A 27,882-nucleotide genomic window follows, 5' to 3' on the forward strand; every position below is an offset into this window, starting at 1 on the left:
GTCTGTTATTCATCCTCTGTGCTTGCTATTGGGGAGAGTTATGTTGTTGCTATTGTTGTTGTTGAATTCACCTAGTTACCTACTTTTCCTCATCAGCCTCTTTTTTAGGACAATACCGAATGTAATGGCTTATCTTTTCACAGTAAAGACAGGCGCCCATATCACGATGGCATGGTTGTCCATTGTGAGAATGATTGCATTTCGGGCAACGTTGATTAGGCCTCTGTTGTTGTCCATTTTTTTGTGTTGCTTATGCTTTTTAGGAGGTGTGGTTAACTTCTTCTCATCATTACCAGTTGACTTCTTGGATTGATCCACTCTAGATCTTTTTCATTCTTCAGGCAAAGTTGTAGCTGCTTCGATCGCTTTGTTAAAGGTCATCAATCAACTGGTCATTATTTGATATCTCAGTTTGTCCTTCAGCCCCTGAACATACTTTGTCGCCCTAACACTATGATTGACAAATATATTTGGATAACAACATTCCAAACTTTAAAATTTGGTGGTTTATCCCACCAAACTCATACTCCCTTATGTGAGTTTCAAGAACTCCTATTGGCTCTGATTCTGATCATGTTGAGGGAAGTATATTTCTATGGAGATCACCCTCAACTCAACCCAAGGGATCGATCCTGCTCCTGCGAAGCAGACTGTACAGATAGTATCCCATCACTTTCATGTCTCTCCTTTCAACCGATAGGTGCTAAAATTAGTGTTTTGCTCTTCAGATGTAGACAAGATGTGGAAGGCTCACTCGATCTCCTCAAGCCAACTCTTGGCTACCTCGGGATTAGTTTTTCTTGAGTATGTAGGTGGGTCCAATTTTAGGAGATTTTCATAAGTTACTTGATCATGGTTGGGGTTTGCTTGGACCAGTATGGCTTGTCCACCCTGATTTTGGAAGTGTGTCTTCATTGCTTGTGCCAAGTTGTTAAAAGCCTTCATGTCAAAGCTTCTTTGTGTTTGCCAATCATTAGCAAGGTTCATGTTCATGTTTGCACTTACGTTTGCATTATTGTTCTCGATGGTATTCACACGATGACTCATCTTTCATATTAGTTAGGGTTTTTGTAATAAGTGTAAATTTTCACACAACTATTTATCATTGAGATGCTACTATCAAAATTTTAAACCTTATTAATCATGACAGTAGTATATCATTAAACCAAACTCGCACTACAACATATTTTTATAAAAAGAACCTATCTATAACAAGCTCATAGTCTCGTATCTACTATGAGAAAAACCTTTGTCTTCTATGAGCATCATGAGTACATCTTGTAGTATTCTCTTGTTTTACCCGTGCACCACAACTTTGGCATGTTCTCGTCCTCTTTCTTTATCACAACAATATTTGAAAGAGAATGTCTCACCGAGGGACTTAAAATATCATCAATGAGGGTTGTCATAGTAATACACTTTCTATCCACTACCTTCCTTATTTGGTAGTCCCGGATAGTGTGGTCTGCCTCACCACAATGAAGACAACCATTCACATTATGAGGGTAATTGTCTCCCTCTAAACAGTGATGACACCACAACCAACTGAGTCCAGGTTGGGTTCGCGATTCATCTATAGCTCTAGGGTTGGTATTGCCCCAAACTGTCAATTACAAATCTCGAATAACAGTAGCCTGCTCTTCAACTACCCCAGTGAGATTGTGTATAGCCTTAATCAGGACATTCATCTGGGTTTTCAATGACATTTAACAACCACAAAAGAATTTCTACAGAAATAAAAACTTTAGAACTAAGTGTTACCTTTCACTTCTAGAGTATTGCTGAGTTGCTTATGGGTCATGAATTATACTTTCCTGAATCTGGCTTTTGATACCAAAGTTATAACACCTTAAAATTTATCAATTTTTAAAAAAAAAAAATTATACACAACAAAAATATTTAATGTGAAGTTAGAAAATCTTAAGCAATTAATTTGATAACACACTGATATAAATTCTATTGAACTGAAATTTAAAGAGTAATTACATCCCTGAAAATAAAATTAAGTGAAAATGTTTAGAACAAGCAAGACAAAATCCCAGATCCACAAGGAATCATGTGATCTTCGTAATTTCAGCTAAGCCTCCTGCAACAACTTTGTTGATCATTTATCTAGATATGTAATATTGATAATATTAGGAGAACTTCCCAAGTTTTAGTAGAGAATCTCTTCCCAAGATACACAAGTAAAATACCAGGAATATAAAAGCATCTTAGAATTTAATATTTCATTTATTCAAGACAAGTACAATTAATCTTAGAACATGTCAGAAGTAACAATAGAGCATGTATTTAAGTAATATCATAAAATTATTCACTAAGTAGTCACCAATACTTGAAAGTTGAATACAAAATATGCCTCAAACGACATTTGAACAATTAGCAGTGCATCAACATAATTAAACACATGAATAAACAACTAATTATAGAAATATAAAGTTGTTGTAACGACCCCAACTCATAACACTTAAAAAGTGCAGATTTTTTTTTTAAAGCAAGTGCATAAACAATCCCAGAGACCAGCCTTTACAGTTAAACACAACCACCACTACAAGGGATCTTATACTCATCTTTCATACCAAACCAAAATCAAACCAGACTTTGTTTATTCAAATGTAAAGAGTTTGAGATATAAGTAAATGAAAGTAAAGAAAGCAAAGGAAATAACCACACCATCACAAGAATCTGCCCTGCAGTCATGTAGTCCCCTCATGACTCTTCTTAGAAGCAGGTCACCCCACTAGGCATCTGTGGCTGTAAAAAATATAAAAAATACGATATCAAAATCTAAAGAATCCTGCATACAGGTCCCTCTAATGAATCAAATAAGAACCAAGAACATAAATAAGATTCATGCAATATTTTAGATGAACATAAATATAACACATTCGAAATTCAAATAATCATTTATGCAATACGAAACATTTATTAAGCATAATAGAACATTTAATAACAACAAATATCACAATCTAAGCATTAAAGATATGTAACATGCATTAAGGAACACATCATGCATTCATCAATATTAGATAATTAAGGGAATAAGTAAATATGTATGATCTAATGCATACAGAAATATGCATGATTTTAATGCAATGCATGCATAATTTATTAAATTTAATCAAGTTTTCTTTCACATGCATGTCCTCATTAGGATGCACACACATTTAAGTTTCACTTTTTATTATCATTGTCCGCGGATACTCAAAACAAGTAAAATCTTCGAGGTCAAGTTAGGTTCTCAGGGTAACTTAGCACACAAATTTGTATTTTATTACTGAGTTCTAAACTTAGCCCTCGACCGATATTAAGAAATATCACCATCCATCAGAACATTAGAAATCAACATCTAATGTCGGGGACACGAGGGACATCAACCTTCACAAGTGACACTTTTCTTGGTATACCAAAACAACAACTGTGTCTACACACCACCCTCAAGCAAAGTATCAGACTCTCTCTAAAACCGTGGTCGGGAGAAGAACCACAATATCGGGTTCAGGAGCAATAATGCACACCGAGTTTTTATATCCTCACGGTCTTTAAAACCACTATCTAGAATTCCCACACTAAAAAAGGGACATCAAGGGAACATAATTTACACTGTTCTTTACTTTTTTTTTATCTTGTTATTAATTCTTCTCTTTTACATTTGCAAATCAACATGCAAAATTAATAACATAAGCTTGCATATCAACAAGCCAAGCTCTTTACAGGACCACAACCTGTGGCATCATGAAACAATGCAATAAGACAATAATATCACATTTGATTTTTGAAATGCATTTACCAACTAAAACAAAGAGCAACACATGGTCAAGGCTCACACAACCCATGATGATCCATTTGATCATCAATGCATTCATATGCAAAAACCATTAAATCACATGCCATTATGCATTACTTTCACATGGTTTTTAATGCATATTTGTGTATGCAAACTTTTGAGATACGCATGAAATAATAACATTTATAAGCATATGCATGAGTGCACCCATACTCAAGTTAAATGCATGGTTCCACCCAATGCACAAATTCATATCCAATGCCTGATTTAATACATATATCCATGTCAAATGCATGCTTTCGGTCACGAATCACCTTACTTAAGAACATATAAACATGCATGTTGTTATGTACGTGCAACACATGTCCATCTCACGTATACATATGCACAAGAAAACACTACACATTATTACTTTGAACTTGCATAGCATAACCAATCTAAACATGTGCAGAAAAATCATTATTTTGCATGCCCAAGGTTAATTATAATATGAATGGCAAAAATCTAAAATTTTATAAGCATAGCTAAAAATAAAATATGCTTATATGATTCTTTCACCCATATACAAATTAAATCGCATGTACAAGCCCAAGTAACTAGAACATTCACCTCTTAATAATCATTTTTTGTACATGCCCAACCGACTGCTTCGCTGGGCTCAACTGCTCACAAGGCTCGGCCAATCAGGCCATCCGAACTGGATTTGACTGGTTTGATAGCTGACACAAAAAAAAACTCTTTTTTTTCTTCTTCATAAGTTTACCTAATGAACATCCTGGCCAACTAATGAATGGTTGGGCCAAAACAAGATGCCAAGCTCCGACCATGGCTATGAATACCCATTCACAGACACACGAATGCAAGCTTTTATTTGGTAAACACAAATGAGCAAATAACTTGCAAATAGGCATGCACACAATTTTTTTTCATAGCCAACACCCTGCTGGCTGAGTTAAAACCCCTGCCCATGCCACGTGGCTGGCCTGGCAAGAACTTCCAGGCCTGCACCTGCCCAGCCACTCGGCTGGGCAGCACCCAGACTGATTCCTGTTGAGCTATCCAGACCCAAACAAAATATATAAAAAAAATATCTGTATAACCTGCTAAATGAAACATGCATGCAGATTTTTAAGCTTCAATTATTTGTGTATGCTCACATAACTTAATCATGCATGCTTTAACATATACATATATCAAGTATTCCATGAGCATGCATATACCTATCCCGTTGTGCATGCTTCTTAACAAGCAACCACAATTTTACAAAATTTTGGATTAGGCATGCTTTCATCAACGAATCAAATTACAAAATGATGTGCTACTACCTATTATTGCACCTCGTTACAATTAATATATATGCACAAAACCTCGAACAGATTTGCGCATGCTATAAATATGGCAAATCTGTCCCGATTTGGGGATCCACAAATACAAACATCAAGATATGATTTTTTTTTTCCAAAATAAACTTTGAAAACAATGCAAATACATTAAGTTTAACTACGGATCTTAGAGTAAATGTTCAGATTTACTCCTCCACATGTATTTCTACTAAAATACCGCATGAAAATCGAATCCATGTTCTTTTTCTCAATCAAATTAAATGAGAAACCCGTACCTTGTACTTGAATCAGAGAGAATCGAAGAAAATAATGGTGAAAAAGGGGTTGGGCTGGACAAGAAGATCCCTCTTCCTCTCTTTCCCTTTCTCTTTTCCCTTCTCTCTCTTCTTTTTTTTCCCTTCAAATAATGAATGGAAGAGGGGGTGATGCCCCCCCTTCTCCAACCCTCTCTAAAAGAGTTTCCAAAAAGATGAAAACTCTCTCTCTCCCTCTAGTTTCTTAATTTTTTTGAAATTCTAAAAAAAAGTTGACTTTTTTTTTAAAACTCCCAACCCTTCTAAAACTCTCTCTTAACCTCTCTTAGGTAAGAATAGGGACTCTTTTAGAGAGTCTCACTCAGCCCAAAAACAAAAATTTGGAATTGATTTAATTTATTTAATTAATTATTAATTAATTAAAATTATCTAAAAACTTTTAAAAATTACCAAATTAACCCAAAAGGCTCTCTAACCTTATTAAACTCCAAAATAAAGCTTTATATTGAATTTAAAGCTGAAAAAATGTTGGGCTTGGATTTGGATCAGGATTCAGGTCTACGATTCAAACCCATACCCAAAATGAAAATGGATCAAGATCTGGATTAAATCCAGATTTAAGTAGGACTTAAATAAAACCCAAATCCATATTAGTTCGGATTGTAGGCCTTGGATCCAATCCGATCTAACTTCGGATCCATTTCGACAAACTACTTAATTTAAAAAAAAATGTGATTTTCGGGTCAACCGAGACTTGAATTTAGGAAAGTAAAATATCATCGTGCTCAAAATTTTGAGACGCATCCAACAATATATTACACAAAAACCAAATTCCTAAATTTGCTTAAAAATAACTTGAATTTTGCTTAAATTTAAAGGTTGAAAATAAAACTCTTTTTCACGCTTCGATTGGTTTGCCTCGGCCTCATCGATGAGACTTGGGTCAAGCCTAGAATCAAAGGCTTCAGTCTAAAAATCGAGCCTCAAACGATTTTTCTCCCAAACGGCCAAATTTTTGAAAAATCTCAAAATGGCTAAGTGTGAAAATACGCGATATTACAGTTGTACAATTAACATTTATGTTTTATTTTGAATCTAGTTTTTGACTTGGAGAACAAACTCTACAACTCTCAAATCCAAATCTGGTTTTCGATTCACTACTTTTAAAATTTTCTTTTGATAAACCCTCTTTTTGTTTTCAAAATTTGGGATCGACACTTGGATGTCGATTTTCCTTTTTTTTCAAATGCAAATGTTCTTACCCTAGATTTCACAATGCTTACCAACTTTATCTAGATTTTTCATGTTATCGTGTTTATCATTTTCTGTTTTCCATTCTCTCCTCTTTCGATTCATTGTACATTGCTTCCCATTTCCAGCATTGTACTTGCTATATTTATGATTTTCATTCTGGATCTCAATAGACTTCCCTTGCCCGTGTTTGTCATATTTGTCTTTTTCACTCTGGATCTCAATAGAGTTGCCTTGCAGTGCATCTTTAGACACTCCTCTCACATGCTGAAAGGATAAATCCAAATTAGTCAATTTGGTCTAGCTGGAACTCTTATCTTGATTGTTCTGGATTCCTCAAAGACATGTAAGACAGGAAGCACAGAAATTGGGATCCTGATTGATGGCAATCTTGATTAATGAGTGAGCCCTCTGGTGGGCTGGGTGGAGTACTTGTGGATACTGACACAGGGCCATGGTGAACGTGGCACTTCTCGGCTAGTAACAAGATGTCTGAACTGTAATGGTGGTTTTTTCTCGCTAAAAAAAAGAAAAAGAAAAAGAAAAAGAAAAAGACTCAAGTGAGTCTTAGTTGTGGATGTAGGTCGACTATTTTGATGTCTAATTAGTGTGTACCTTTGGAAGCTCAAGGGGGTTCTCCTTGCTAGGGATGTAAATCGGTCAGATCCAGGATGGAGGTTTTGAAAACTGTCTGTTACGGATCCAACTGTTCTTGCATTTGGCTGTTTGGATCCAACCTGTTTGCATCCCTAGTCATTTGTGTTTGTCCAAGAAACCTGCCCTTTGGACATTTCATATTTATTCATGCAAATTATGTTGCAAATGATCTTAAGCATGAGCTATTAATTTGGTCATGAGTTGGGGTGTCAACCGGTCAGGTTTACCCAGACCCAAACCGTACCAAACCCTATTGGGTCTGAGTATGGTGATAAATTAGAAGACTCGATTAAGACCCAAGTCCGGACCTGAAGGTCAGATTAATATACGGAACCAGGTATAGTTTGTGAAATTTTATATCAGACCTGGGCCTGACCTGAGTTATGATTAAGACCCATAAATTTTCAATATAAAAATGATAAAAAATATTATTTTACCGGGTCTGGTTCATGTAGTTCTTATCAACTCCGGGTATGGTTTCTCTTATGGTGGGTTTGATTAGACTTAGGTCCAGACCCGATACCATACCCGAAAATTGGGGTTAGGTCTGGTTCCACATGGGTCTGAACCAAACCCGACCCGTTGACACCCCTAGTCATCATGAGTCAAGTAGAAACCATTTAAAATGTTACAAATTCATTTCCTAAATTCAAAGATAAAAGGATATATAATATGAATTTTCACTATTCAAATGTGCAGAACAATGTGATGCATATGTTTGCCCCCTCCAACAAGCACCATATATTCAACTAAGGAGCTACCAATCAACCTAGAAACCCTAGTCAAAGGTTTGGACCTTTTGGCTATCCCCTCTGCCCCTGCTTGTACCCTTTAGTTTTTTTTAAGAGAGAGAGAGAGAGAGAGAGAGAGAGAGAGAGAGAGAGAGAGAGAGAGAGAGATTGATTATGCATAGGTATTAGGTACGTTAGCTGGAAGGCTTACAAAGGCTTGAAGGTAACGAGAGATGATGTTCAAGAAATGCTGCGATTTGGAGTTTTAAACTTGAGCTGAAATGAAAGGATAAATACAATAATAGAGAGAAATTTGTGTGTATAGGCGAAGGCCCAACCTTTATGATATAGTGACCAAGAGGATACACCTGCCAACTACACCACAAACACATGGACATATCTTAAACAACAAAATACGACTGCTCTAACCATGTTCATGAACTTCAACATTTCCAAAGGTGGCTAAGCAAGTTCTGACCAAGGCTTATGAAGGTAGGTACTCAACAGAGTTCTATAGCAGAAATATCACTCGTAGAGAGCAAGTTAAATGTGCCACATGGTCATGTTTCACGTGCTGCACAAACATACACTGAAAGCAGTAAACCCTGATGAACCTAATAAAGGGGCATCATACAAGTATCAGAGTGATCTTCTTTGTATGGGTTGTTAAGATGATTGGTCCATGTCATGTTCCAAATCTTCATTATGAACAAAAAATGGAAGTCTATGTTCCAAAAACATGTTTCTACTGATAATTAACAAGCTGCATATTTATTGAGTGCACGCAGAAAGCTTTGAATCCCCTTCCTCCCACATGATGGATTATTTGATAAGAAATTTGGCTATGTGCAAGCTAATTCATGGCCCCTACCTCATTTAACTGACAGTTGGAGAGCGATAACAGTTGGATTTAGAAAATATACTTCTTATTTGTTATATATAATTGGTTGATTCCCCTCTACTCTAAAAATAAAATAAAATAAAAAAGTTATTCCATGTTTTGGACTTCTATCTATTTCTCAGGTCTAAAGTTGAGCTGATACAAAGGAATTGTGAGCTAGGATGGAATTTTGAAACCAAAATTACTTTAAATGCAACCATTTAAGCCCCTCAAATGCATGAGACTAGAAACTAAAAATCACATGTTTGTTTTGGTCACAGGTGAGAAAGTAGCTTTAGAAAGAAAGTTGAGAAAGTAGAACCTCAGAAAGTGTAGTACATGATCAATCTTGTTGTCTACTTTTACAAGATTCAAAGCAAAAAGAGGAAAAAACAATCACAATTGACAATCACAATCTCAATTTTTACTTTTTTATGTTCTAATAATCTTGAGAAAGTATGGTGATTGTGATTTACAATCACAGGGCATTGCAAACATGATCAGAAATTCCCCTTTAGGATAGCATGTGAAATTCCTAAAGACACTTTCCAAGGTCAATAGTTAATTTGCTTGCACCATGATTCTCTATCTAAACACTTTTACCAAAAATCTACACTGGATTCTTGCTAAATCCCAACGTGAACTTTGCCATCATGATTCACACCATTGGTCAAGCTATTCACACCAGTTTGGTTACACTCAGCCCCTAGGTCATCCCCATCTTCATAGCCATACAGGATCTCATTGATGAAAGTTTTTTTGATCAAATCTGGCAGCATAGACGAATTCAACATGGTCAATTCAATAGGAATCAACTATTGGATTGCATTCTTTTGACAAAAAATAATGTTTTTAAATCAACAAAATTTGGCATGTTTACAGTTGATTTTTTAATCATCATAAAATCCTATACAAAGGTTGGATTCAGTGATTCAAATATTGATATTCACTAAATGAACAATGTAGATCACAATTATGAGGTTAGATTTGATCAATACAACTTGCATTAGTAATATCCCATGAATGGAACTGACTTGCTATTTACAAACACATACTTACAAACCTTAGGTATGTTCATCATAGTTTGTTCGCTACTGTTGCACCATGGATCATATTTTTTTAACCAAAAATTATATTTTTTAGTCATAAAATTTTGGTGCATCATGGGCTGTTGATTTTTTAATCCGTTGAAAAAATTGCTTACATGTTGCAAAAACATGATCCAAATATATTCTCAACTAAATAAATGTAGATCCCATTGGTAGCATGCATTTTTTATTTATGGACATGATATATTGCATGAACATAACATATATAGTGCCTTTCATTTTACTGTTGAATGTTGGACTCCTTTTTATTGACATTTATTAACATATAATAACTAAAATTAGAAAAATATCTAGTAGAATATATGCTACAGAGTTAGCCAAAACAGACGAATTGAATAACATAAATTTTTATATTGGAAGAAGAGAATTCCTCTTGTTTTGACCTTAGAGGTCATCGAGAATACCCTAAGCATAGAAATGAAAGACTCGGGTCAAACAGGTTCTGAACAAGACAAAACTACATATCAAAAATACAAAAATGATAAGAAGTAAGCCAGGACTATCATGCTCACATACATGGAGGATGATCCGATTAGGGTATCTGAGGATTATGTTTTTGCGAAATTGATGTTTGAAGCAATTTCTATAAAATATGATATGACCTTAAAAACTCATATACAATTGTTCCTGAAACAATACAACTCATGTAAAATGCAAAAAATGATAACATAATTGACCATGATGCCGACAACAACTAAAGATTTAGCCACATTTGGGAATGTGATCCCAGATTGTATGTAGATATCTACTATTCCGCATAGCCTTCATTTTTTGTGAAAGATGGTCACCACTACTCTTAGACTAAACTCCAAGAACTTGACATAAGAAGGACTGCTTGATCAATTGAAAATTTTGCAACAATACATGCATCAAGATAAAAAGAACGAATTACATTTTACTAAAGATGCTGCTAGTGGTAAGCATGGTACTCCCAAATACTCATAATTTAAAAGAAAGCCATTTAAAAAGTTTGGCAAATTTGAAAAAAAGAGTCCAACATTACGCAAGGCGTAAAGAATTGCCTACTAGGTGAAGTGTTTCAAGTATGAAAAACCTAGACACTTCAAGAGAGATTATTGGAGTCACCAAAACCAAAATAATATCAGGAATAACAAATCTGGCAGCCAACAAAAGAAGCGCGATATAGTCTGCATGATATCAAAATGTTCATATACGGACCAAAAACTTTCCAAATGGTGGGTGGATTCTGGAGCAACACGACATATTGCCAAGAGCAAGGAAGACATGGTGGACATGACTGAGTTTAAACCCGAGAAACATCGAGTGTATATAGGAAACAATACCTACTTTGATGTTATGGGTGTTGGCACTTATCATATTGAAACTCCATAACCGATGTTCTAATTGTATTGTCCATGAGATAAAACCTTGTATTTGTTTCAGCCTTGGTAAATAAGGGCTTTAAAGTTACATTTTCTTGAGAAAGGTCACAGTGGGAAGACATGGTTGGATTGTGTTTAGTAGGGTCTTTGATAAAGATCATGAGTTGTTTAAACTCAATATTTTTTATATGAATAAAATAATACTAGAGGTTACACTACAAGAAAAATGTTAATTAGCGACGGAAATTTGCGACAAATTTTTTCCGTCGCAAATTAGCGACAGATTAACTAGAGAAAACTTTCTTAATGAATCCGTCGCTAAGTAGCGATGGATTAGCGATGAAAGTTGTTTCATCGCTAATCCGTCGCTAATTAGCGACGAATTAACGACAACAATTATTTCGTCGCTAATTCTCAATACAAGAAAAACATTTTAGCGAGGGATTTAGCGAGGGAATTTTTTCATCGCTAATCCGTCGCTAATTAGCGACGAATTTGCGAGGGAATTTTTCCGTCGCTAATCCGTCGCTAATTTTCGATTTAAACCGAGCGCGAAATTTTCCCTCTCTCCACGTTTGAAATTTAAATCGATCGCGCTCGATTTAAACCGAGCGACGTCGAAGAGCTTATTGGAGAGCATGTACATGAGAGTGGAGGACGACGACGTCGGAGGACAGTCGGCGATCACTGGAGGACGTCGGCGTCGGTTCACGGAGGACGACAACGCCGATTCACAGAGGACGGTGACGCCAGAGGACAGCGACGCCGAAGGACAGCGATGCCGGTGGACGGTCGACAATCGCTGGATGATGTCGGTGCCGGTTCACGGAGGACAACAACGTCGGTTCACGGAGGATGGTGACGGCGGAGGACGGTCGGCGATCGCTGGAGGACGTCGGCGCCGGTTCACGGAGGACGATGACGCCGGTCCACGGAGGATGACGGTGACGCCGGTTCACGGAAGATGACGGTGCCAGTTCATGGAGGACGGCGACGCCGGAGAGCACCGGTTCATGGAGGACGGCGACGCCGGTTCGCGATGAGGCAGAGCGATCGTTCTGTGCATGCAATGCTTGTCGGGTGCGGTATAAGTCCGGCTTAGTGCTGCCGGAATACCGCCCGACAAGGATCAATTTTTTTTTTTTACTTTTTTTTTAAAATTTAGCGACAGATTAGCGACGGATAATGTATGTCGCTAATCTGTCGCAAATTAGAGACAGAATTAACGACAGATAATTTTTTTCGCTAATTAGAGAGCAAAAATTCGCGATGGCCTCTATCCATCGCTAAGCCGTCGCTAAACAGTTTAGCGACGGCTTAGCGATGGATAGAGGCTGTCGCTAATGCACAGTTTTCTTGTAGTGTTAGGACATATTAATTTAAAGAAAATGAAGAAACTAGTCAAACAAAATTTAATAACAAATTTCGAAGAAACATCCTTCTATCGATATGAATCATGTATTTATAAAAAATAAAAAAACAAACCTTTTCAATTGATGTAATTAGAGCATCTAAATTGTTAGAAATTATTCATTCAGATATTTATGAACCTTTTATGACTCAAACTCATAAAGGAATATAATATTTTATATCATTTATTGATAATTATTCTAGATATAGTTATATATATATCTTATAACATATAAATATGAGGCATTTAGCAAATTTAAAAAATATTGCCAAGTAGAAACTAAACTTAGACGAATAATTAAGGTTTTCGAGTCTGACTGGAGAGGTGAATAAAACTCAAATAAATTTACTGAATATTATAAGTTAAATGAAATAAAACTTCAAACAATAACACCTATAATACCAAAAAAAATGGTGTTGTTGAAAGATATAATAAGATTTTCCTAACATGGTCAGGTGCATGTTGTCTCATGCTTTATTACCCAATGTATTTTGGGGAGAAGTTTTTTATACAATAACATATATTCTAAATTGGGTTTTATGTAAGGTCGTCGTCTCTATGCTTTATGAATTATAGACTAGAAGAAAATCAGACCTTAGTCATCTTCGTAGATGAGGTTTAATAGCTCATATAAAGCTAATAGATCAATCAAGAGATAAACTTAATAACAGATCCATAAGATATACCTTTATTGGATATCTCAAAGGAACCAAAGATGATAGATTTTATTATCTTGATAATTGTCTAATGGATAGTAGAGACGTTATGTTCTTAGAAGATCAAAACATAGAACCTATAATTTCCAAGATAAATATAGATGATCATTTTGATCTCATTTATGATTCTGATGATACACAAGAACAATTAGATAATGATGATACACAAGAGAAGTTAGGTAACAATGAACCTGCCATTAGTGATTTGTCTTCTTCGCATTAGACCCAAGTGAGTCTTAAAAGGCCGAGAGCTCTTCTTTCATATATTGATGACTATTATGTCCATTTGTTAGAAAATCATATTATTCAATAGACCTTGATGACATGTCATATAATGAGACAATAAACTCACAAGAATCAAAAGATTGAGTAAAAGTCATGGATGGAGAAATTTGGTCCATTAAGAAAAACTAAGTCTAGGTATTTACTAATTTACCTAAGAAAAGAAAAACAATTGGTTATAAATAGATATTAGAAAAGAAATTCAAGTTTAATATATATATATATATATATATATATATATATATATATATATATATATAAAGTTAGGTTGGTACCTAAAGAATTTTCTCAAAAAGAAAAGATAGACTATGTTTATACATATTCTCTCGTTGCAAAATTTTTCTTGATAAGGATAATCTTGGCTGTTGTAGCTTACTATGATTTAGATCCATATCAGCTTGATGTTAAGATCACATTCCTAAATGACGAGCCTAAAAAAATTATTTTTATGGAACAACCTGAAAGCTATGTTCTTAAAGGCTAAGAAGATAAAGTGTATAAGTTGAAAAAATCTCTATACTGACTCAAGCAATCACCACGTCAGTGATACTTAAAGTTTTATAAGGCAATTACTTTATTGGGATTGGTGACCGATAGATTTGACTACTGTGTTTATGTTTGAAAAAGTGAGCGCAAATTCTCTATTCTCTCACTTTATGTGGATCACATTCTTTTGACTAGAAACAATAATGATAGACAAAACTTCTAAACTTTTGAGCTTAAATAAAAAAAGATATATTAATCATATACTCAATAAGTTTAGAATGAGTGATTTTAAGCATGTTAGAACACCTGTGGTAGAATGTGTAAAATTCAGTAATAATGTCTGTCTAGGTGAAAAATAAGAAAGACTGAATGTCTTTTATGCATGTCATTGAAAGCTTAATGTATGTTATGCTTTGAATGAGTCTGGATATAAGCTTTGTTGTTGGTCCAGTTAGTCGATACTAGAGTAATTTTGGTTGGCCTTACTGTCAAGTAGTGAAGAAAATCTTTCGATATTTGAAAGAGACTAAAAACTTGCAATTGTATTTTAAAACGATACTTTAGAACTGGTTGGATATATTGATGTTGATTTTGCTAGCAGCGGAGATGACAGTAAATCAATTTTTGGATATATTTTTCTTCTTGAAGGAATTGTTGTTTTATGGTTTTGCAAGAAACAAGATTGTGTAGCTTAGCACACTCAAGAAGTTGAGTATGTTGCATGCACTGTTGTACATACTTTTGTTGTTTGAATAAGTTGCTTAATGAGTGATTTAAAACATGATATAACCAACAGGCTTGTACAACTTTACTCTAATAACAAAGCAACAATCACTCTTATAAAAAATAGAGCTAAAAGCAAATATATAATGGTAAAATATCATTATATTCATGATATGATTGAAAATAATGAAGTTACAATAAGTTATTTGCCAACCTATGATATGATTACTGACCCTTTGACAAAAATTATATTAGAAGAATTATTTTTAAATCATATATCTTGTATGAGATTAAGATATGTTTGATTGAGACATCTGGCTATATCGAAACATTAAATACTAAATTGCTAAAACTTTGATGCAAGTGTAATTAAAACTCCAATAGTGAAGAAAAGACACCCACTCACTTCTCAATGCATGAGAAGCCCATTTGATTGGGCTACCGAGCTGGATCCCTTCTATAAGGAAATACTAACAGACTTGACAAGTATAATGGTTGGGTAACAGTTACTCAACAGAGAAGAACTCTGCCAGCCCTCACTTTTATATATAGGAGTGAATACTTTCCAAAAGTAATTGAGAAATTATCAAATTCAGAATTACAACCCTCTTGAAGAGGGCCGTAAATCCTCTCCCCTCTCTCATTCTCTCTTCCCTCTCCTTGCACTTAAAAGAATAGAGTCATTACATACTCTAAATGAATTAGCTCAAAATTTGTTCTAAGATTTGTTCATCTTCTTGAGAAAAGAATTCTAATTTGTTTTCTTATTTTAATTTTGGATTTGGGGTTTTTGAAAGTGAAAATGCTGAAATGGACAATTACTATAATGGATAACTTTTTTTGTTTTATTCCTGCATTTGAACCAACTACCTTGTCGAGATCCTTCTGTATCTAGTTTATTTCATTTACCACACAAAAATCATACCCAAGATTGAAGACCTAGTTGCTCTGGTCGTAGCCTGTCGTACATATGCTCTCCATGTGGACATGTAAAATTTTGTGGGCACCCCCTTGACTGTCAGGGAGACCCTTATATATATATATATATAGTTGCACCTACACTTGACTATAGGCAGGTTCTAACCCTGGTTCTGAGCTAATATACCATATAGAAATTGATTGATGAGTTTTAAAAGTTAGATTTAGTTTTCATCATTAAAAAGAAAACATTAGGGGCATGTTTGCTTTGTTCAGCGGTGAGGATGAAGCTGTGGTTGTTGATCATAACGTCAATCTTGCGACTAACTTTCACAAGATTCAAGACAGCAATCACAACTTGTCCATGTCTCACTGACCTTGAGAAAGTGCTGTGATTGTGATTTACTATCACAGGATCTCGAGAAAATCCAAGAATCACATGTCATTACAAACCTGCCCTAGATCCAGTTTTGTCACTTAGAGTCTATTTAAATATGATGGTTGACAAGGAATACGTGGACATGAAATCTATTTTTTTTCTACCTTTGAGATTTGGAAAAGTGGGTGAGAAACATGAGATTTCATTTGTTTTTAAAAATATTTACCAAAGGCAATGGTGGTGCCCGTACGGAAATTTGTTTGGCGGGGAAAATAATTTGGTTTATATATCTTGCTCTCATCCACCATAAATCTATAAAATTCCAAGGTCATTTTCGTCGTGACCTCAAAGAGATTCATGGTCTCAATTAACTAACTACTTTGATCATATCCCAATAGTGCAAGTCCACATCATTTGGCATTTTCCTATGCTAAAATCCAATAAAATTTATTGCCCATAATAATTTCGATAATTATTTTCTCACAATGCTTTACACGGTCTCCATCACAATGTCGTATACTGCAGAATGTCCCATCCTTATCATCAATCCTCCATTAGCTCAAGTAATATTGGGGAAATTTTCATTCACCCCACCCACCCAACGCCATTTTTGGGAAAAAACTCCCTCCAAAATGGAGCAAAAGTGGGGGATATTTCTCCCATGTTTGATGGAGAGAGTGGGCTCCGCTAAAAAGGGGGAAAGTTTCCCCAGCCGAACTCCCCCCTCCCCTTTTTCAAACACGCCCTTAGATAGTATCATTTTTGCTGATATCTCAAAAGGATTCCCAGGTTTCCTGAAAAACATTTCAATGCCCAACTTTTCCTCGAGTGTGTCAAATAGAGACCTGAAATTAATCTAATGGTTAAGATCCATACAAAATGTCATTTTTAACCTTTGGTTTGAACAGGTATGTTTATTTGAAATAGGGTCAATTTAATAATTTTGTTATACATATTAACTTGTACTTCATCTGAAGTCTCTATTTTGACCATAGTTTTCAGAGACAGGCAGTGGCGTAGCTAGGATTCATGTGTGTGTGTGTGTGTGTGTGGGGGGGGGGGGGGCAAACAGGGGTGTAGAAAAAAAAGAAGTTTGGTCCGATAGTTGGGGGTTTGGGGGCAGAGCCCCCCCATTTTTTTTTGAGATAAAATAAAAAATGGCTACAATTATTAATAAAAATCTATTTCATATGAACAAATCAAACTATTTGCTGCAGTCAGGGCTGGGCTAAAAAATTGCTAAAAATCTATTTCATATGGAATCAGGGCTGGGCTTTTAAAAAAAAAAATTAACTGTTTCTGGTTACCTCTCTCCCCTCCCCCCCCCCCCCAGCTCCGCCTATGGAGACAGGTACGGATATTTCGGGTATGTTTTTATTGAAACGTGTATCTAAAAATTTTGGTATGAGTTTTTAATAGACATTGATATTAGATTCTGGTACATGGTTTCCTTGACGATGGTAGGAGTTTCTAAAAATTACATATCATCATATATATATATATTTTGACAAAAGAAATGCTAAGCAAAGCAAAAACACATATAAAAGCAACTGGCCAATGTCTCTAGCAACGTGAAATATTGAAAGCAATATGTTTTAAGACAATAACTAAATAAAAAAAACTTAAACAATCTCAAGCTAATGATGTGAGGGCTACCTCTTGCAAGAATTTATGAAAAATATGTGCAAGTTTTTGAATGATCTCTTATATGTCTTCTCAAATTTCAATCATGAAATTGATATAAAAAGTACAAAAATTATATTTAAATTAAAGAAAAAGAAATAACCTCCCATAACAACCTCAACCGAAGTAAGAGAAGCCTGTGATGGTTTCAATGGAAGCAAGCTAGATCCATACATATAAGAAAGGCGTAAGAGCGGCTGCAGAGGTCCTATTATCCCATGTCTTACCTTATATTAGAGGGATACAATTATTGTCACCATCATAAATGAAACCAAGTTTGGTACTGATTTCACCTATATAAGAAATTGGTTTTCTATATTCTTAGGGATGAGTTTTATATGAATTTATAAATAAAACAAACTTTGGTACTGATTTCACTTATATAAGAAATTGGTTTCCTATATTCTTAAGAATGAGTTCCATTTGCATTTAGAAATGAGTTTCTTGGTGCTTTTAAAACTGGTTTCTATATTTTTGAAACGAGTTTCTTACCTGTACCAAGTATCTTTTTTTTTTTTGAAAGGCAAGCTGGGGTTAGGCAAATCCCTACTATTCAATCAAACCACTGGGGTTTTGAACCTGCAACATCCCACTAAATGGAAGATGTGCACTGACAGTTCCTACCAACCACGTAGAGCCCCAGTACCAAGTATTGGTACGTAGGCCTGAAATGAGATAAGTAGGGCAAAATATGGTTTCTATGGAACTATGATTTTGACAGATTCAGCCAAATGTTGGATACGTTTAGGCCTTCAGAAAACATGACTCTTTTTGAAATATCAGACAAAAGGTTGGTGCTCTAAATGAAATTCTCCCTCAAATTAAATATATACTAGCGTGAGCCTTGATCTTTCTTCTTCGTTACCTATTTCCAAGTAAGGTCAAAGTATCAGCTTTGTTAGAATGTACAAAATTTCACCTTTCCTTTCCCCCATAAAAGTAAACTTTTGTTCATCTAAACAGCCAACTTGTGCCTCTGGTTGAGATTGGATAGGTTAATTTGGTTAAAATATGGTAAGGTAAACTTTGGCAAGTTGGGCCATCGTTGTCATTGATAAATGACCTAAAAATAAAAAATAATTCTGATTTAATCAATTATTTGGGGTGCTACTACTAACACCCTCTTGAGTACAAAGGGACAATAAAAGGAAATTAGCTGATGCTCATCATTTATTACTTGAGGAAATTACTTGATGTGTTCATTTGACTTGACTCCCTCAAAGGCCCACATCTGTTTCCAGGAAAGCACATGATTGATTGTCATTTGTCACCAAGTTGTTATTGGAAAGTTCATTGCCTTGGAAAATTATTTGCATAGAAGCATATACTATATAGACTTAGATAAGCCTTGAGCACACCCACCACTCCATCTGCTTTTCCTTCCACCCATGTCGATCAGTGGGATACATGGACATCAGCTCGAGGTAACAGGTATATATTATCATCATCATCACTAATAACATCAAATCTTCTCCTTTGAAAATAATCATCTATGTAAGATTCATGATTGTTCTCTTCCATGGTTGTCTCTGCTAGTTGAGTGTTGCTACGACTTGAGGGATACATCCACGCTGATGCATGGCAAAGACCCATATGTCAGACTTGAATATGCTAAAACTGCTGTCCGAACACAAGTATGCAAAGGTAACCAATCTTCTCTCTTACAGTGGCTCTTCAATCCAATGGTTCAAAAGACTAGGAGACCCCAGTTGGGTCTAAAAAGCAGAGAGTGAAGAATTTGACATGGCAAAGAAATGGCCTAATTTGGCAATATCATGTGGAATGATATAGCCCATGCCACAAGGTCTAATAGGCCATCAAAAAAACTATCGCCTGTCGTCCTGTACATGTAGGACTACTTGTGAAATTTTACACCACGGATGATGGAGTATCGAAGCCATAGCGGTGGTTTCTCCCCATTATCCGATAAAGGGATTCTAGACAATTTCATAGCGGCAGGGGTCCTAGCCTCGGAGTTTTAGGCTGCTGGCACGACGACAGTAGGTATGGCAGGATAAGAGAGCGCGACCAGGATAAGAGAGCGCGATCCTTTACTTGGCCTGTGTGTTTTTTTTGGGTTATAAATCCAAAAAAGACAATTTCATAACTTGATAGCCATTTAGTAGTGGTTTCCTGACAAGGGCAAGGGAGGGTAAGCTTAGCCTGAGTATGGACCATGCTAATAGTATTTTCTTGGTCATTCATGCAGGCAAAGTAAAGGATCCCATCTTCAGGCAGAAATTCAAGTTCACTCTTGTTGAGGGACATCACGAAATAAGTGTGGCAGCTTGGAACAAGAACACCATGAAAGCAGATAATCTTATCGGTACCGGAAGGTGCGCATTTGGTGAACCTTCCTGGTTGCTCATCACCATAATGTATATGTTTTCTTAGTTCAAGTTTGTGTTTTTAATGCAGGGTTCAACTAGAAATGGTTCTTCTTGTTGGTTTTGATGATTGCTGCTGGGAACTTAAGTTTCAGAACAGGTACAATATCCTGAAATTGCTTTAATTTCTTGACTTGTTAGGGTCCACACGACACTGAGAATCTTATTAAACTCAAGTTATACCAAATTGGATACACCTGCCACTACTACTAGTCAATTGGAGGAAACTTCTTCGAGTTGATGAGTTGTAGCCCTAGCTAGTCACAAATCCGGCTCTCAGGAAAATATCAGTGAGAAAAATATCAAGATATTTGAAAAAGCTAGTCTTCCTTGTGAAATCCCAGGAAAATATCGGCATATAAAAATATAAAAACTATCAACTACATGAAAATATAAATAAAATATGATGTCCACAAAAAAGGTCTTGTATCAAATTAATATCACAATAAAAATGAGTCGTTTTCAAAATAGTGATATTTTGAAAATATTTTGGGTATAATATTGGCGTTTGAAAATGTTATGATAAAACCGTGGTTTTTTCAAATTTCAAAATATTAACAATATTTGTGACTATGGTTAGAGCCCAATCTCACAAATTTACTTGGATGACTATCAAGGTTGGGTCCATGCTAAACTTACCGAGCCCAGACCCATTAAAGTATGTGATGTATTGAAAATGTTTGACCTTGTCTATATATCTAAGTCTATGCCAAGTAGTTAAGTCTAATTCACCCATGACCAGACCAATTCTAATTGGTTGTTCGACCAACCTTATCCATCTATGCAGATGCCAAGTAGTCAAGTCTAATTCACCCATGACCAGACCGATTCTAAGTTTGACAATTCTGCTACTCTCTTTTAAGCTATGACTTTGCATTACCTCGTTCCAAACCCTTTCATTTGATCCTTATTTAGCATATTTTTCAAACAGACCTGGAGGGCATGTAAGACTGATAATGAATTACCCAATGGCTCAGGTAATTCGTATAACCACTCTTGTCCTCTTTTCTGATAATCTGTTCTTCTGATTCTCAATACTAACCAAGTTTCCCAATGTTGGTCGTTACAGAGGGACACATCTAGCTACATATCCATGGCAACCAGCACTACTACTAGTACTACACGGCCTGCTGTTCCTTATATGGCATTTTCACCAGCCAGCCATGCCTACCCATCACTGCCTCCTCCTCCTCCTCTGCAGCCTGTTCTAATTCCCCCAGCATCGAATGGATCTTTTTCATATAATTCATTGCCTCCACCTGCGCCGACCCGATCTTTGGCATACAATCCATCATCACCTCCCGCACCAAAGGAATCGCCACCGAACCGATCTCGGGATTTGCTGAATCCATCTTTCTCTCATGTTTCATCTTCCTATGCTGCACCAACATACCAAGGTAAGTTTTGCAGATCTAGATTTTTTCCATTGTATTTCTTAAGCCAACCATATGAGGTGTATGGTTAGATGAAAGCACTTCTATGACAGATGACCCACTAGGAAATCCTCATTTTTACGGCACCAACAAACATATGGTGAGAATGCTGAATTATGGTCAGAGAACCTTCAAAGTCCCGGTAAACCCACCAGTCGGTTTTTGTCCGGAACACAAAAACATCCCAAAAATTGAGGACAAAATGGCCCAGTGGAACTGTTTTGTCTCTGGGCTGGGCGCATATAAAAAATGAAACAACCCGACTTGGGAACTGCTTTGTTTCTGGGTGGATTTTGTGCTGCATTTCAAATGTACCCTTGCCTTTATTTGGTACATGTGGTTTAATGACATAGCAAGGAAGAAGGAAATAGATATTGATCACTTTTCTATAGGAATCACACAGTGAGTGGCCAAGTATAGCCGGCAGGACCACAAAGGTTGCACCAAGGAATTGTGGCTGTTGTGGGACTGCACTAGTTTGCTTCAAAAAATATCTTTCATTTGAGAGTGATCTCAACTTTTTTTGAGACTTGTCAAAGGAGCGGTAAGCTTATCTTGTTCAAGGCCGCATTCTTGTTCACAAAGGAATTTAGCCAACCAGCCCACAAGGGCTCCACTCATCTGGTAGAGGCCAATGTCACCAAGTTGACGGGATGTCATAAGTTAAAAAAAGTAGTATCCTTGACCGCAACCGCAACCGCAACCACAACCACAACCACAACCACAACCGCAACCGCAAAGCTGAGTGTACTTCCCGGTGGGAAGGGGGTCCTCAACTGTTTTACCAACTAGAGGCCAGCCAATGTCACCAAGTTGACGGGATGTCATAAGTTAAAAAAAGTAGTATCCTTGACCGCAACCGCAACCGCAACCGCAACCACAACCACAACCACAACCACAACCGCAACCGCAAAGCTGAGTGTACTTCCCGGTGGGAAGGGGGTCCTCAACTGTTTTACCAACTAGAGGCCAGCCAATGTGCAGTTAGTGATGGGGAGTCTTTCATTTGGATTATCCAAACAAAAAAGGGGAAGAAAGCCAATATTATCCACACCAATCTATATCAGTTAATCAGATCCAGGCTTTTAGCAGCAGTCCAAAACCACAGCAAAATTTTTGCAATTATTCACACCAATCGCCTGGTTTACATGCAATTCACACCAAAAGGGGCTCCTTCCTATTTCCAACTGGCTCCGGTCTACTCCTTAGAGCCTAGCCGGTGAGCCATGGGTCAAACATCAGGCTGAGTCCAACACAAACTTTAGCCTACCTGGCCAATTGGCAGCCTTTATATATATATATATATATATATATATATATATATACACACGCACACACACCGTGCGAAATCCTTCATGCTCTTATACAAATTAAGTCATTTTTTTTTGGGGGGGGGGGGGGGGATTTCATTTTTTCTAAATTTAATAATACAGACGTGTTGTATATACTTGATTTTAAGGAATCAACTCTTGAATTGTCTGATTATGGCACGTGTTTAGATTTTCATAGGGTATGAAAATCACAATCTTCTATCAGAAAAAAAAAACTACCATCCAAAATTTTCATAAATATTTAAACTTTAAAATTTGTATTTTTTATCAAAAAATACAAATAAAACACATAAAAAACAATCCAACTGTTGATTAAATCAAATGAACCGTTTTGCTGAGTTAGATTTGCCAAAAAAAAGTGCTGAAAATGCATAATATCATGGATATTCATATTGGGGGCTGTGACAGTTGGAGTATCAAGGGCTCCCACCCCAGCCCACAGTTTAAGTTACAAAAGTGACGTGGATATCCAAGCTCAGGGCTATCCCCCTATCCTGACCTAGTCAGATCCTAAAGTCTTCTTTCTTCTCTACTTGCTTTTAGTTCTGTCTTTATCCGATAGTCGGTCAACGTGGGGTCGTTAGTTATCAACTGGTGGTGGTCTGACCTTGGCAATAATGCCATGACTGAGCCTTCCATACATCACACTCAACTAGGGGCGTCAACGGGTAGGGTCTACCCGAACCAAACCCTATAGCATCCGAGTATGGTGATAAATAAGAAGACCCAATTAAGACTAGGGTCAGGACCCAAAGATCTAATTAATACATGGATTCGGGTATAGTTTGTGAAATTTTATACCAGACCCAGGCCCGACCCAAGTTCCGATTAAGACCTGCAATTTTTCAATGTAAAAATCATAAAAAAATTATTTTACCGGGTATGATCCAGGTCTGGTTCATGTAGTTCTTATTGGGTCCAGGTATGGTAGAATCGGGTCCAGACCTGATACCATACCCAAAAAATGGGTCTAAGTCTGATTCCACCCAGGTCCGAACCAAAATCGGCCGGTTGACACCCTACACTCAACCCTTCTCACGATCTTTAATCAACTCTTTCTACGAGAAATGACACAGACGATGAGGTGCTGATGTAAGGTTATATGCTCATACCTTTCGTAATATCTTTGTAATATCATATGGCATTTGACAATTTATACTCTTGGGAAAGCTATAGCAGGTACTCAAGTAAGCTATATGCCCATACCTTTCGTAATATCTTTGTAATATCATATGGCATTTGACAATTTGTAGTCTTGGGAAAGCTATGGCCCGTTTGGCATCTGTCAAACGGAAAAACGGTTCTATAGAATTTGGATCAAAGATTGGAGATGAAGTTTAAAATTTTGATTTTTTTTCTGCACCCGAAAGCTTTCAGTTGATCCATGAGCTTTTGCTTCTTTTTTGGGTTTATTTCAAGAAAGAATATATATTTGCTACTGTCTACTACGGTCTACCGTATATATAATTTGACAGTTGAAAATTCATAACCACCTTGGGTCGTTATGAGGATGCTGAGATGAGGGCATCAGTTCAAACCCTGCTGGCGCACGGGTGTGTGCCCATAGCTTTTAGAGGTGGGTGATTGTAGGGCTCCTACCCGGGGGGTGGGGTAGGGGTGGCAAAACCTGACACGACCCGCCAACCCGCCTCTTAGGCGGGTTCGGGTTTGGAAAAAATGAACCCGTTTAATAAACGGGTCGACCCGCCTAACCCGTTTATTAAACGGGTCGGGTTCGTGTTAGGGGTATGCCAACCCGCCAACCCGCCAACCCGCCTGACCCGTTTAATAAACGGGTTAGGCGGGTGGGTCAACCCGCGAACCTGAGAACCCGTTTACCCGACCCAACCCATTTATTAAATGGGTTGGCGGGTCGTGTCGGGTTACCCGTTTATTAAACGGGTTGGGTTCGTGTTTGCCACAGCCGACCCGTTTAATAAACGGGTCGGGTTCGGGTTGAGGTATGCTGACACGCCAACCCGCCAACCCGACCCGATTGCCACCCCTAGGTGGGGGGGATGGGGTTTCCTCGCTTGGATGTGAGGGTTTCCTCGCTTAGGTGTGAGGGTTGCTCGTCGTCAAAAAGATTATTGGAAAATCATAGACCGTATATGCTTAATTTAGCATCTTAAATGTGTTCAATATAGTTTTTTTGCTAGGGATTAATGTTGAATCGTCTTTTGTTTTATATATATAGTCACTAGAATATGAGAACTAATGTGTTAACCACACTCATGGATTTTTTATTCTTTCTCTTGAATCAGACCTTACTGATGTGATATACAATGTTGGTTTTTTAATAACCCACTATTGAATCATTCTATTTTGATGCATAAATGAGATTTTTTAAGGCTTTAGAATCAATTGCTCATAATCTTCATAAATATTCAAGCATTCAAAAATCACATTTTTTCATCCAAAATACAAGATCCAATGAATTTTTTGTTCTCTCTTGAATCACTATTGAATCATTCGATTTTGATGCATAAATGAGTTTTTTTAAGGCTTTAGAATCAATGGCTCATAATCTTCATCAATATTCAAGCATTCAACAATCACATTTTTCATAAAAAATACAAGATCCAATATATTTTTTCTCTCTCTTGAATCAGATCTTACCGATGTGATCTACATTGTTGGTTTTTTAAGAACCAGATATTGAATCATTCGATTTTGATGCATAAATGAGATTTTTTTAAGACTTTAGAATCAATGGCTCATAATCTTCATAAATATTCAAGCATTCAAAAATCACATTTTTTCATAAAAAATACAAGATCCAATGGTTGATTTCTATCAAATTCTCACATCCACATGGTTAGATTTGCAAACAAAGTGTTGAAAATGCCATATTTCAGTTCTCATATTCTAGTAATTATATATATATATATATATATATATATATATATATATATATATATATATATATATATAATATGACTTTTTGAGCCATGAAAATTTGGTAGATTTTTCTATTGATTTTTGAATACCTTAGAAAACAACTTCTGCATTGCAAAAACATGATGTAAAGCTGCTTTTCTACTAAACAAATTATCTAGATCATATTTATAAGGACAGATATTAAACAAAAAAGTTACAAAATATGAAATTATCACCCATTTTGAAAAAATTGTCATTATCTTGATATTAAATTGGTAAAAAAATATGCTTTATAAATATTTATATTTTCTTTATTTTAACACATTTACATATGGTTTTATATATATATATATATATATATATATATATATATATATATATATATTCTTGATATTATCTCACACAATTTTAATTTAGGGCGTGATTTTTTTCTGAAAATGAGGTTTGTGCCTAGTGTAACAAACAGGTTGGAATTATTAACCATGCCCAAACACCCAGATTTTCTGGTCTGGATAAAATATATGCAAATATAGGTCGGATATGGAACAAACATGGTTGGGTCAAATTATAGCTGGATCAAAATCGGATAAACAGACATTTTCAGATCTGAGTCTGATTCAGGTCTAATATGACCTGTTTTAACTTTCTTAACTGAAATCAACAGATTTTACCCATCTTCAATGGATCCAGTACCATACAGGTTCCATAATTCAATCAGATCCAGAATTTCGTTACGAGATCTGGATGCATCCAGAACCAAAAGCCAGAAGCACTATTCAAAAAAGCTGACTCTCTCTCTCTCTCTCTCTCTCTCTCTCTTGTGAAAAAAGCTGACTGTCTAAATTCAAATCAGGGAATCATCAATTGCTTTCTGTTCTAAATCCATTTGCTAAATTCTTTTCCTTTTGCAGCTGAAGAGAGATTTGAAAGGAGGGAAGTGGAGAATTTTGGAGGTTCTTATTTCCTTCTTTTTTTACTTTGGTTGTCTTTAATCCTGAACTCATTTCTTTCTATCTTTCTTACCCTTTCAGATGATAGAGTTGTTGAAAGAAGGGAGGTGGAGAATTTTGGAGGTTCCTATTTCCTTCTTTTCTTAGTTTGGTTGTCTTTAATCCTGAACTCATTTCTTTCTTTCTTTCTTACCCTTTCAGATGATAGAGTTGTTGAAAGAAGGGAGGTGGAGAACTTGGTTTTATCCCAAAACCAACCCAGAGTTGAGCCAGTGGAGCTCCACATCATGAAACCTGAAAGAACTAGAAGCACCCTACACCAAAGGAGTTTCAGAATTGCAAAGGAAGGGAACAATACCACTACAATGGAAGAGTCCACATTTCCACATGGTCTATATTCCTCATCTTCCAAGACTATACCAGCATCCAGTGTAAAACTGAAGGTTCTGTTATTTGTATTATGTTTCCTATTTTCGATTTGGATCTATTGGAAAGTGGGCTTTAGATTTTCAGGTATTATTAGCTTGATCAAAAAATATGTAGCAGGACTCGGTAATTCATGTACTTGAACTTTTCTTGTTGGATATGGCAAAGATTGATCCTTGGGATGTGTTAGATTTTCTCGTGACTTCTTGTATTCATGCCTTACTCCAATAGGTGTTGGGTTTCTCTCCTTATTCAGCTTTCGCCGCACTCCAAACCCTGTTCACTGCAGTCTTTTTCAAGCATGTCGCCTGATCTTGTTGAGGACAATTTCATATTCGCTGGACAGCGATTTGTTGAAGTCCTTCTCAGTTCAAAGTTTTGTGAATCAGCGATTTGTGGTTTGGGTTTGGAGCTGCGTAAGTTGACTTTGTATTCGCTTGATAGCGATTTGTGGTTATTGCTGAATAGCGATTTGTGGTTATCGCTGGAATAGCGATTTGTGTTGTCTGTCGAGACAACGAT

General features: G+C 36.3%; 1 protein-coding gene across 2 annotated transcripts; it reads left to right on the plus strand.

The window, feature by feature from the left end:
• Positions 1-19,319: 19,319 nt before the first annotated feature.
• On the plus strand, positions 19,320-27,554 carry LOC149830948 (uncharacterized). 2 transcript variants are annotated; one of them, XM_090013562.1, is made up of 9 exons: positions 19,320-19,384; positions 19,490-19,597; positions 20,163-20,289; positions 20,372-20,440; positions 21,272-21,317; positions 21,410-21,737; positions 26,896-26,937; positions 27,016-27,057; positions 27,136-27,554. In XM_090013562.1, the coding sequence occupies exons 1-9, from the start codon at positions 19,342-19,344 to the stop codon at positions 27,501-27,503; spliced, it is 1,173 nt and encodes a 390-aa protein (XP_089869688.1). In that variant the 5' UTR covers positions 19,320-19,341; the 3' UTR covers positions 27,504-27,554. The 2 variants fall into 2 exon arrangements, with proteins under 2 accessions (XP_089869688.1, XP_089869689.1); XM_090013563.1 differs by lacking the exon at positions 26,896-26,937.
• The last annotated feature ends 328 nt before the right edge of the window (positions 27,555-27,882 follow it).

The sequence above is a fragment of the Nuphar pumila genome, chromosome 7 (assembly GCF_984573655.1).
Source record: "Nuphar pumila chromosome 7, dmNupPumi1.hap1.1, whole genome shotgun sequence".
Taxonomy (NCBI): domain Eukaryota; kingdom Viridiplantae; phylum Streptophyta; class Magnoliopsida; order Nymphaeales; family Nymphaeaceae; genus Nuphar; species Nuphar pumila.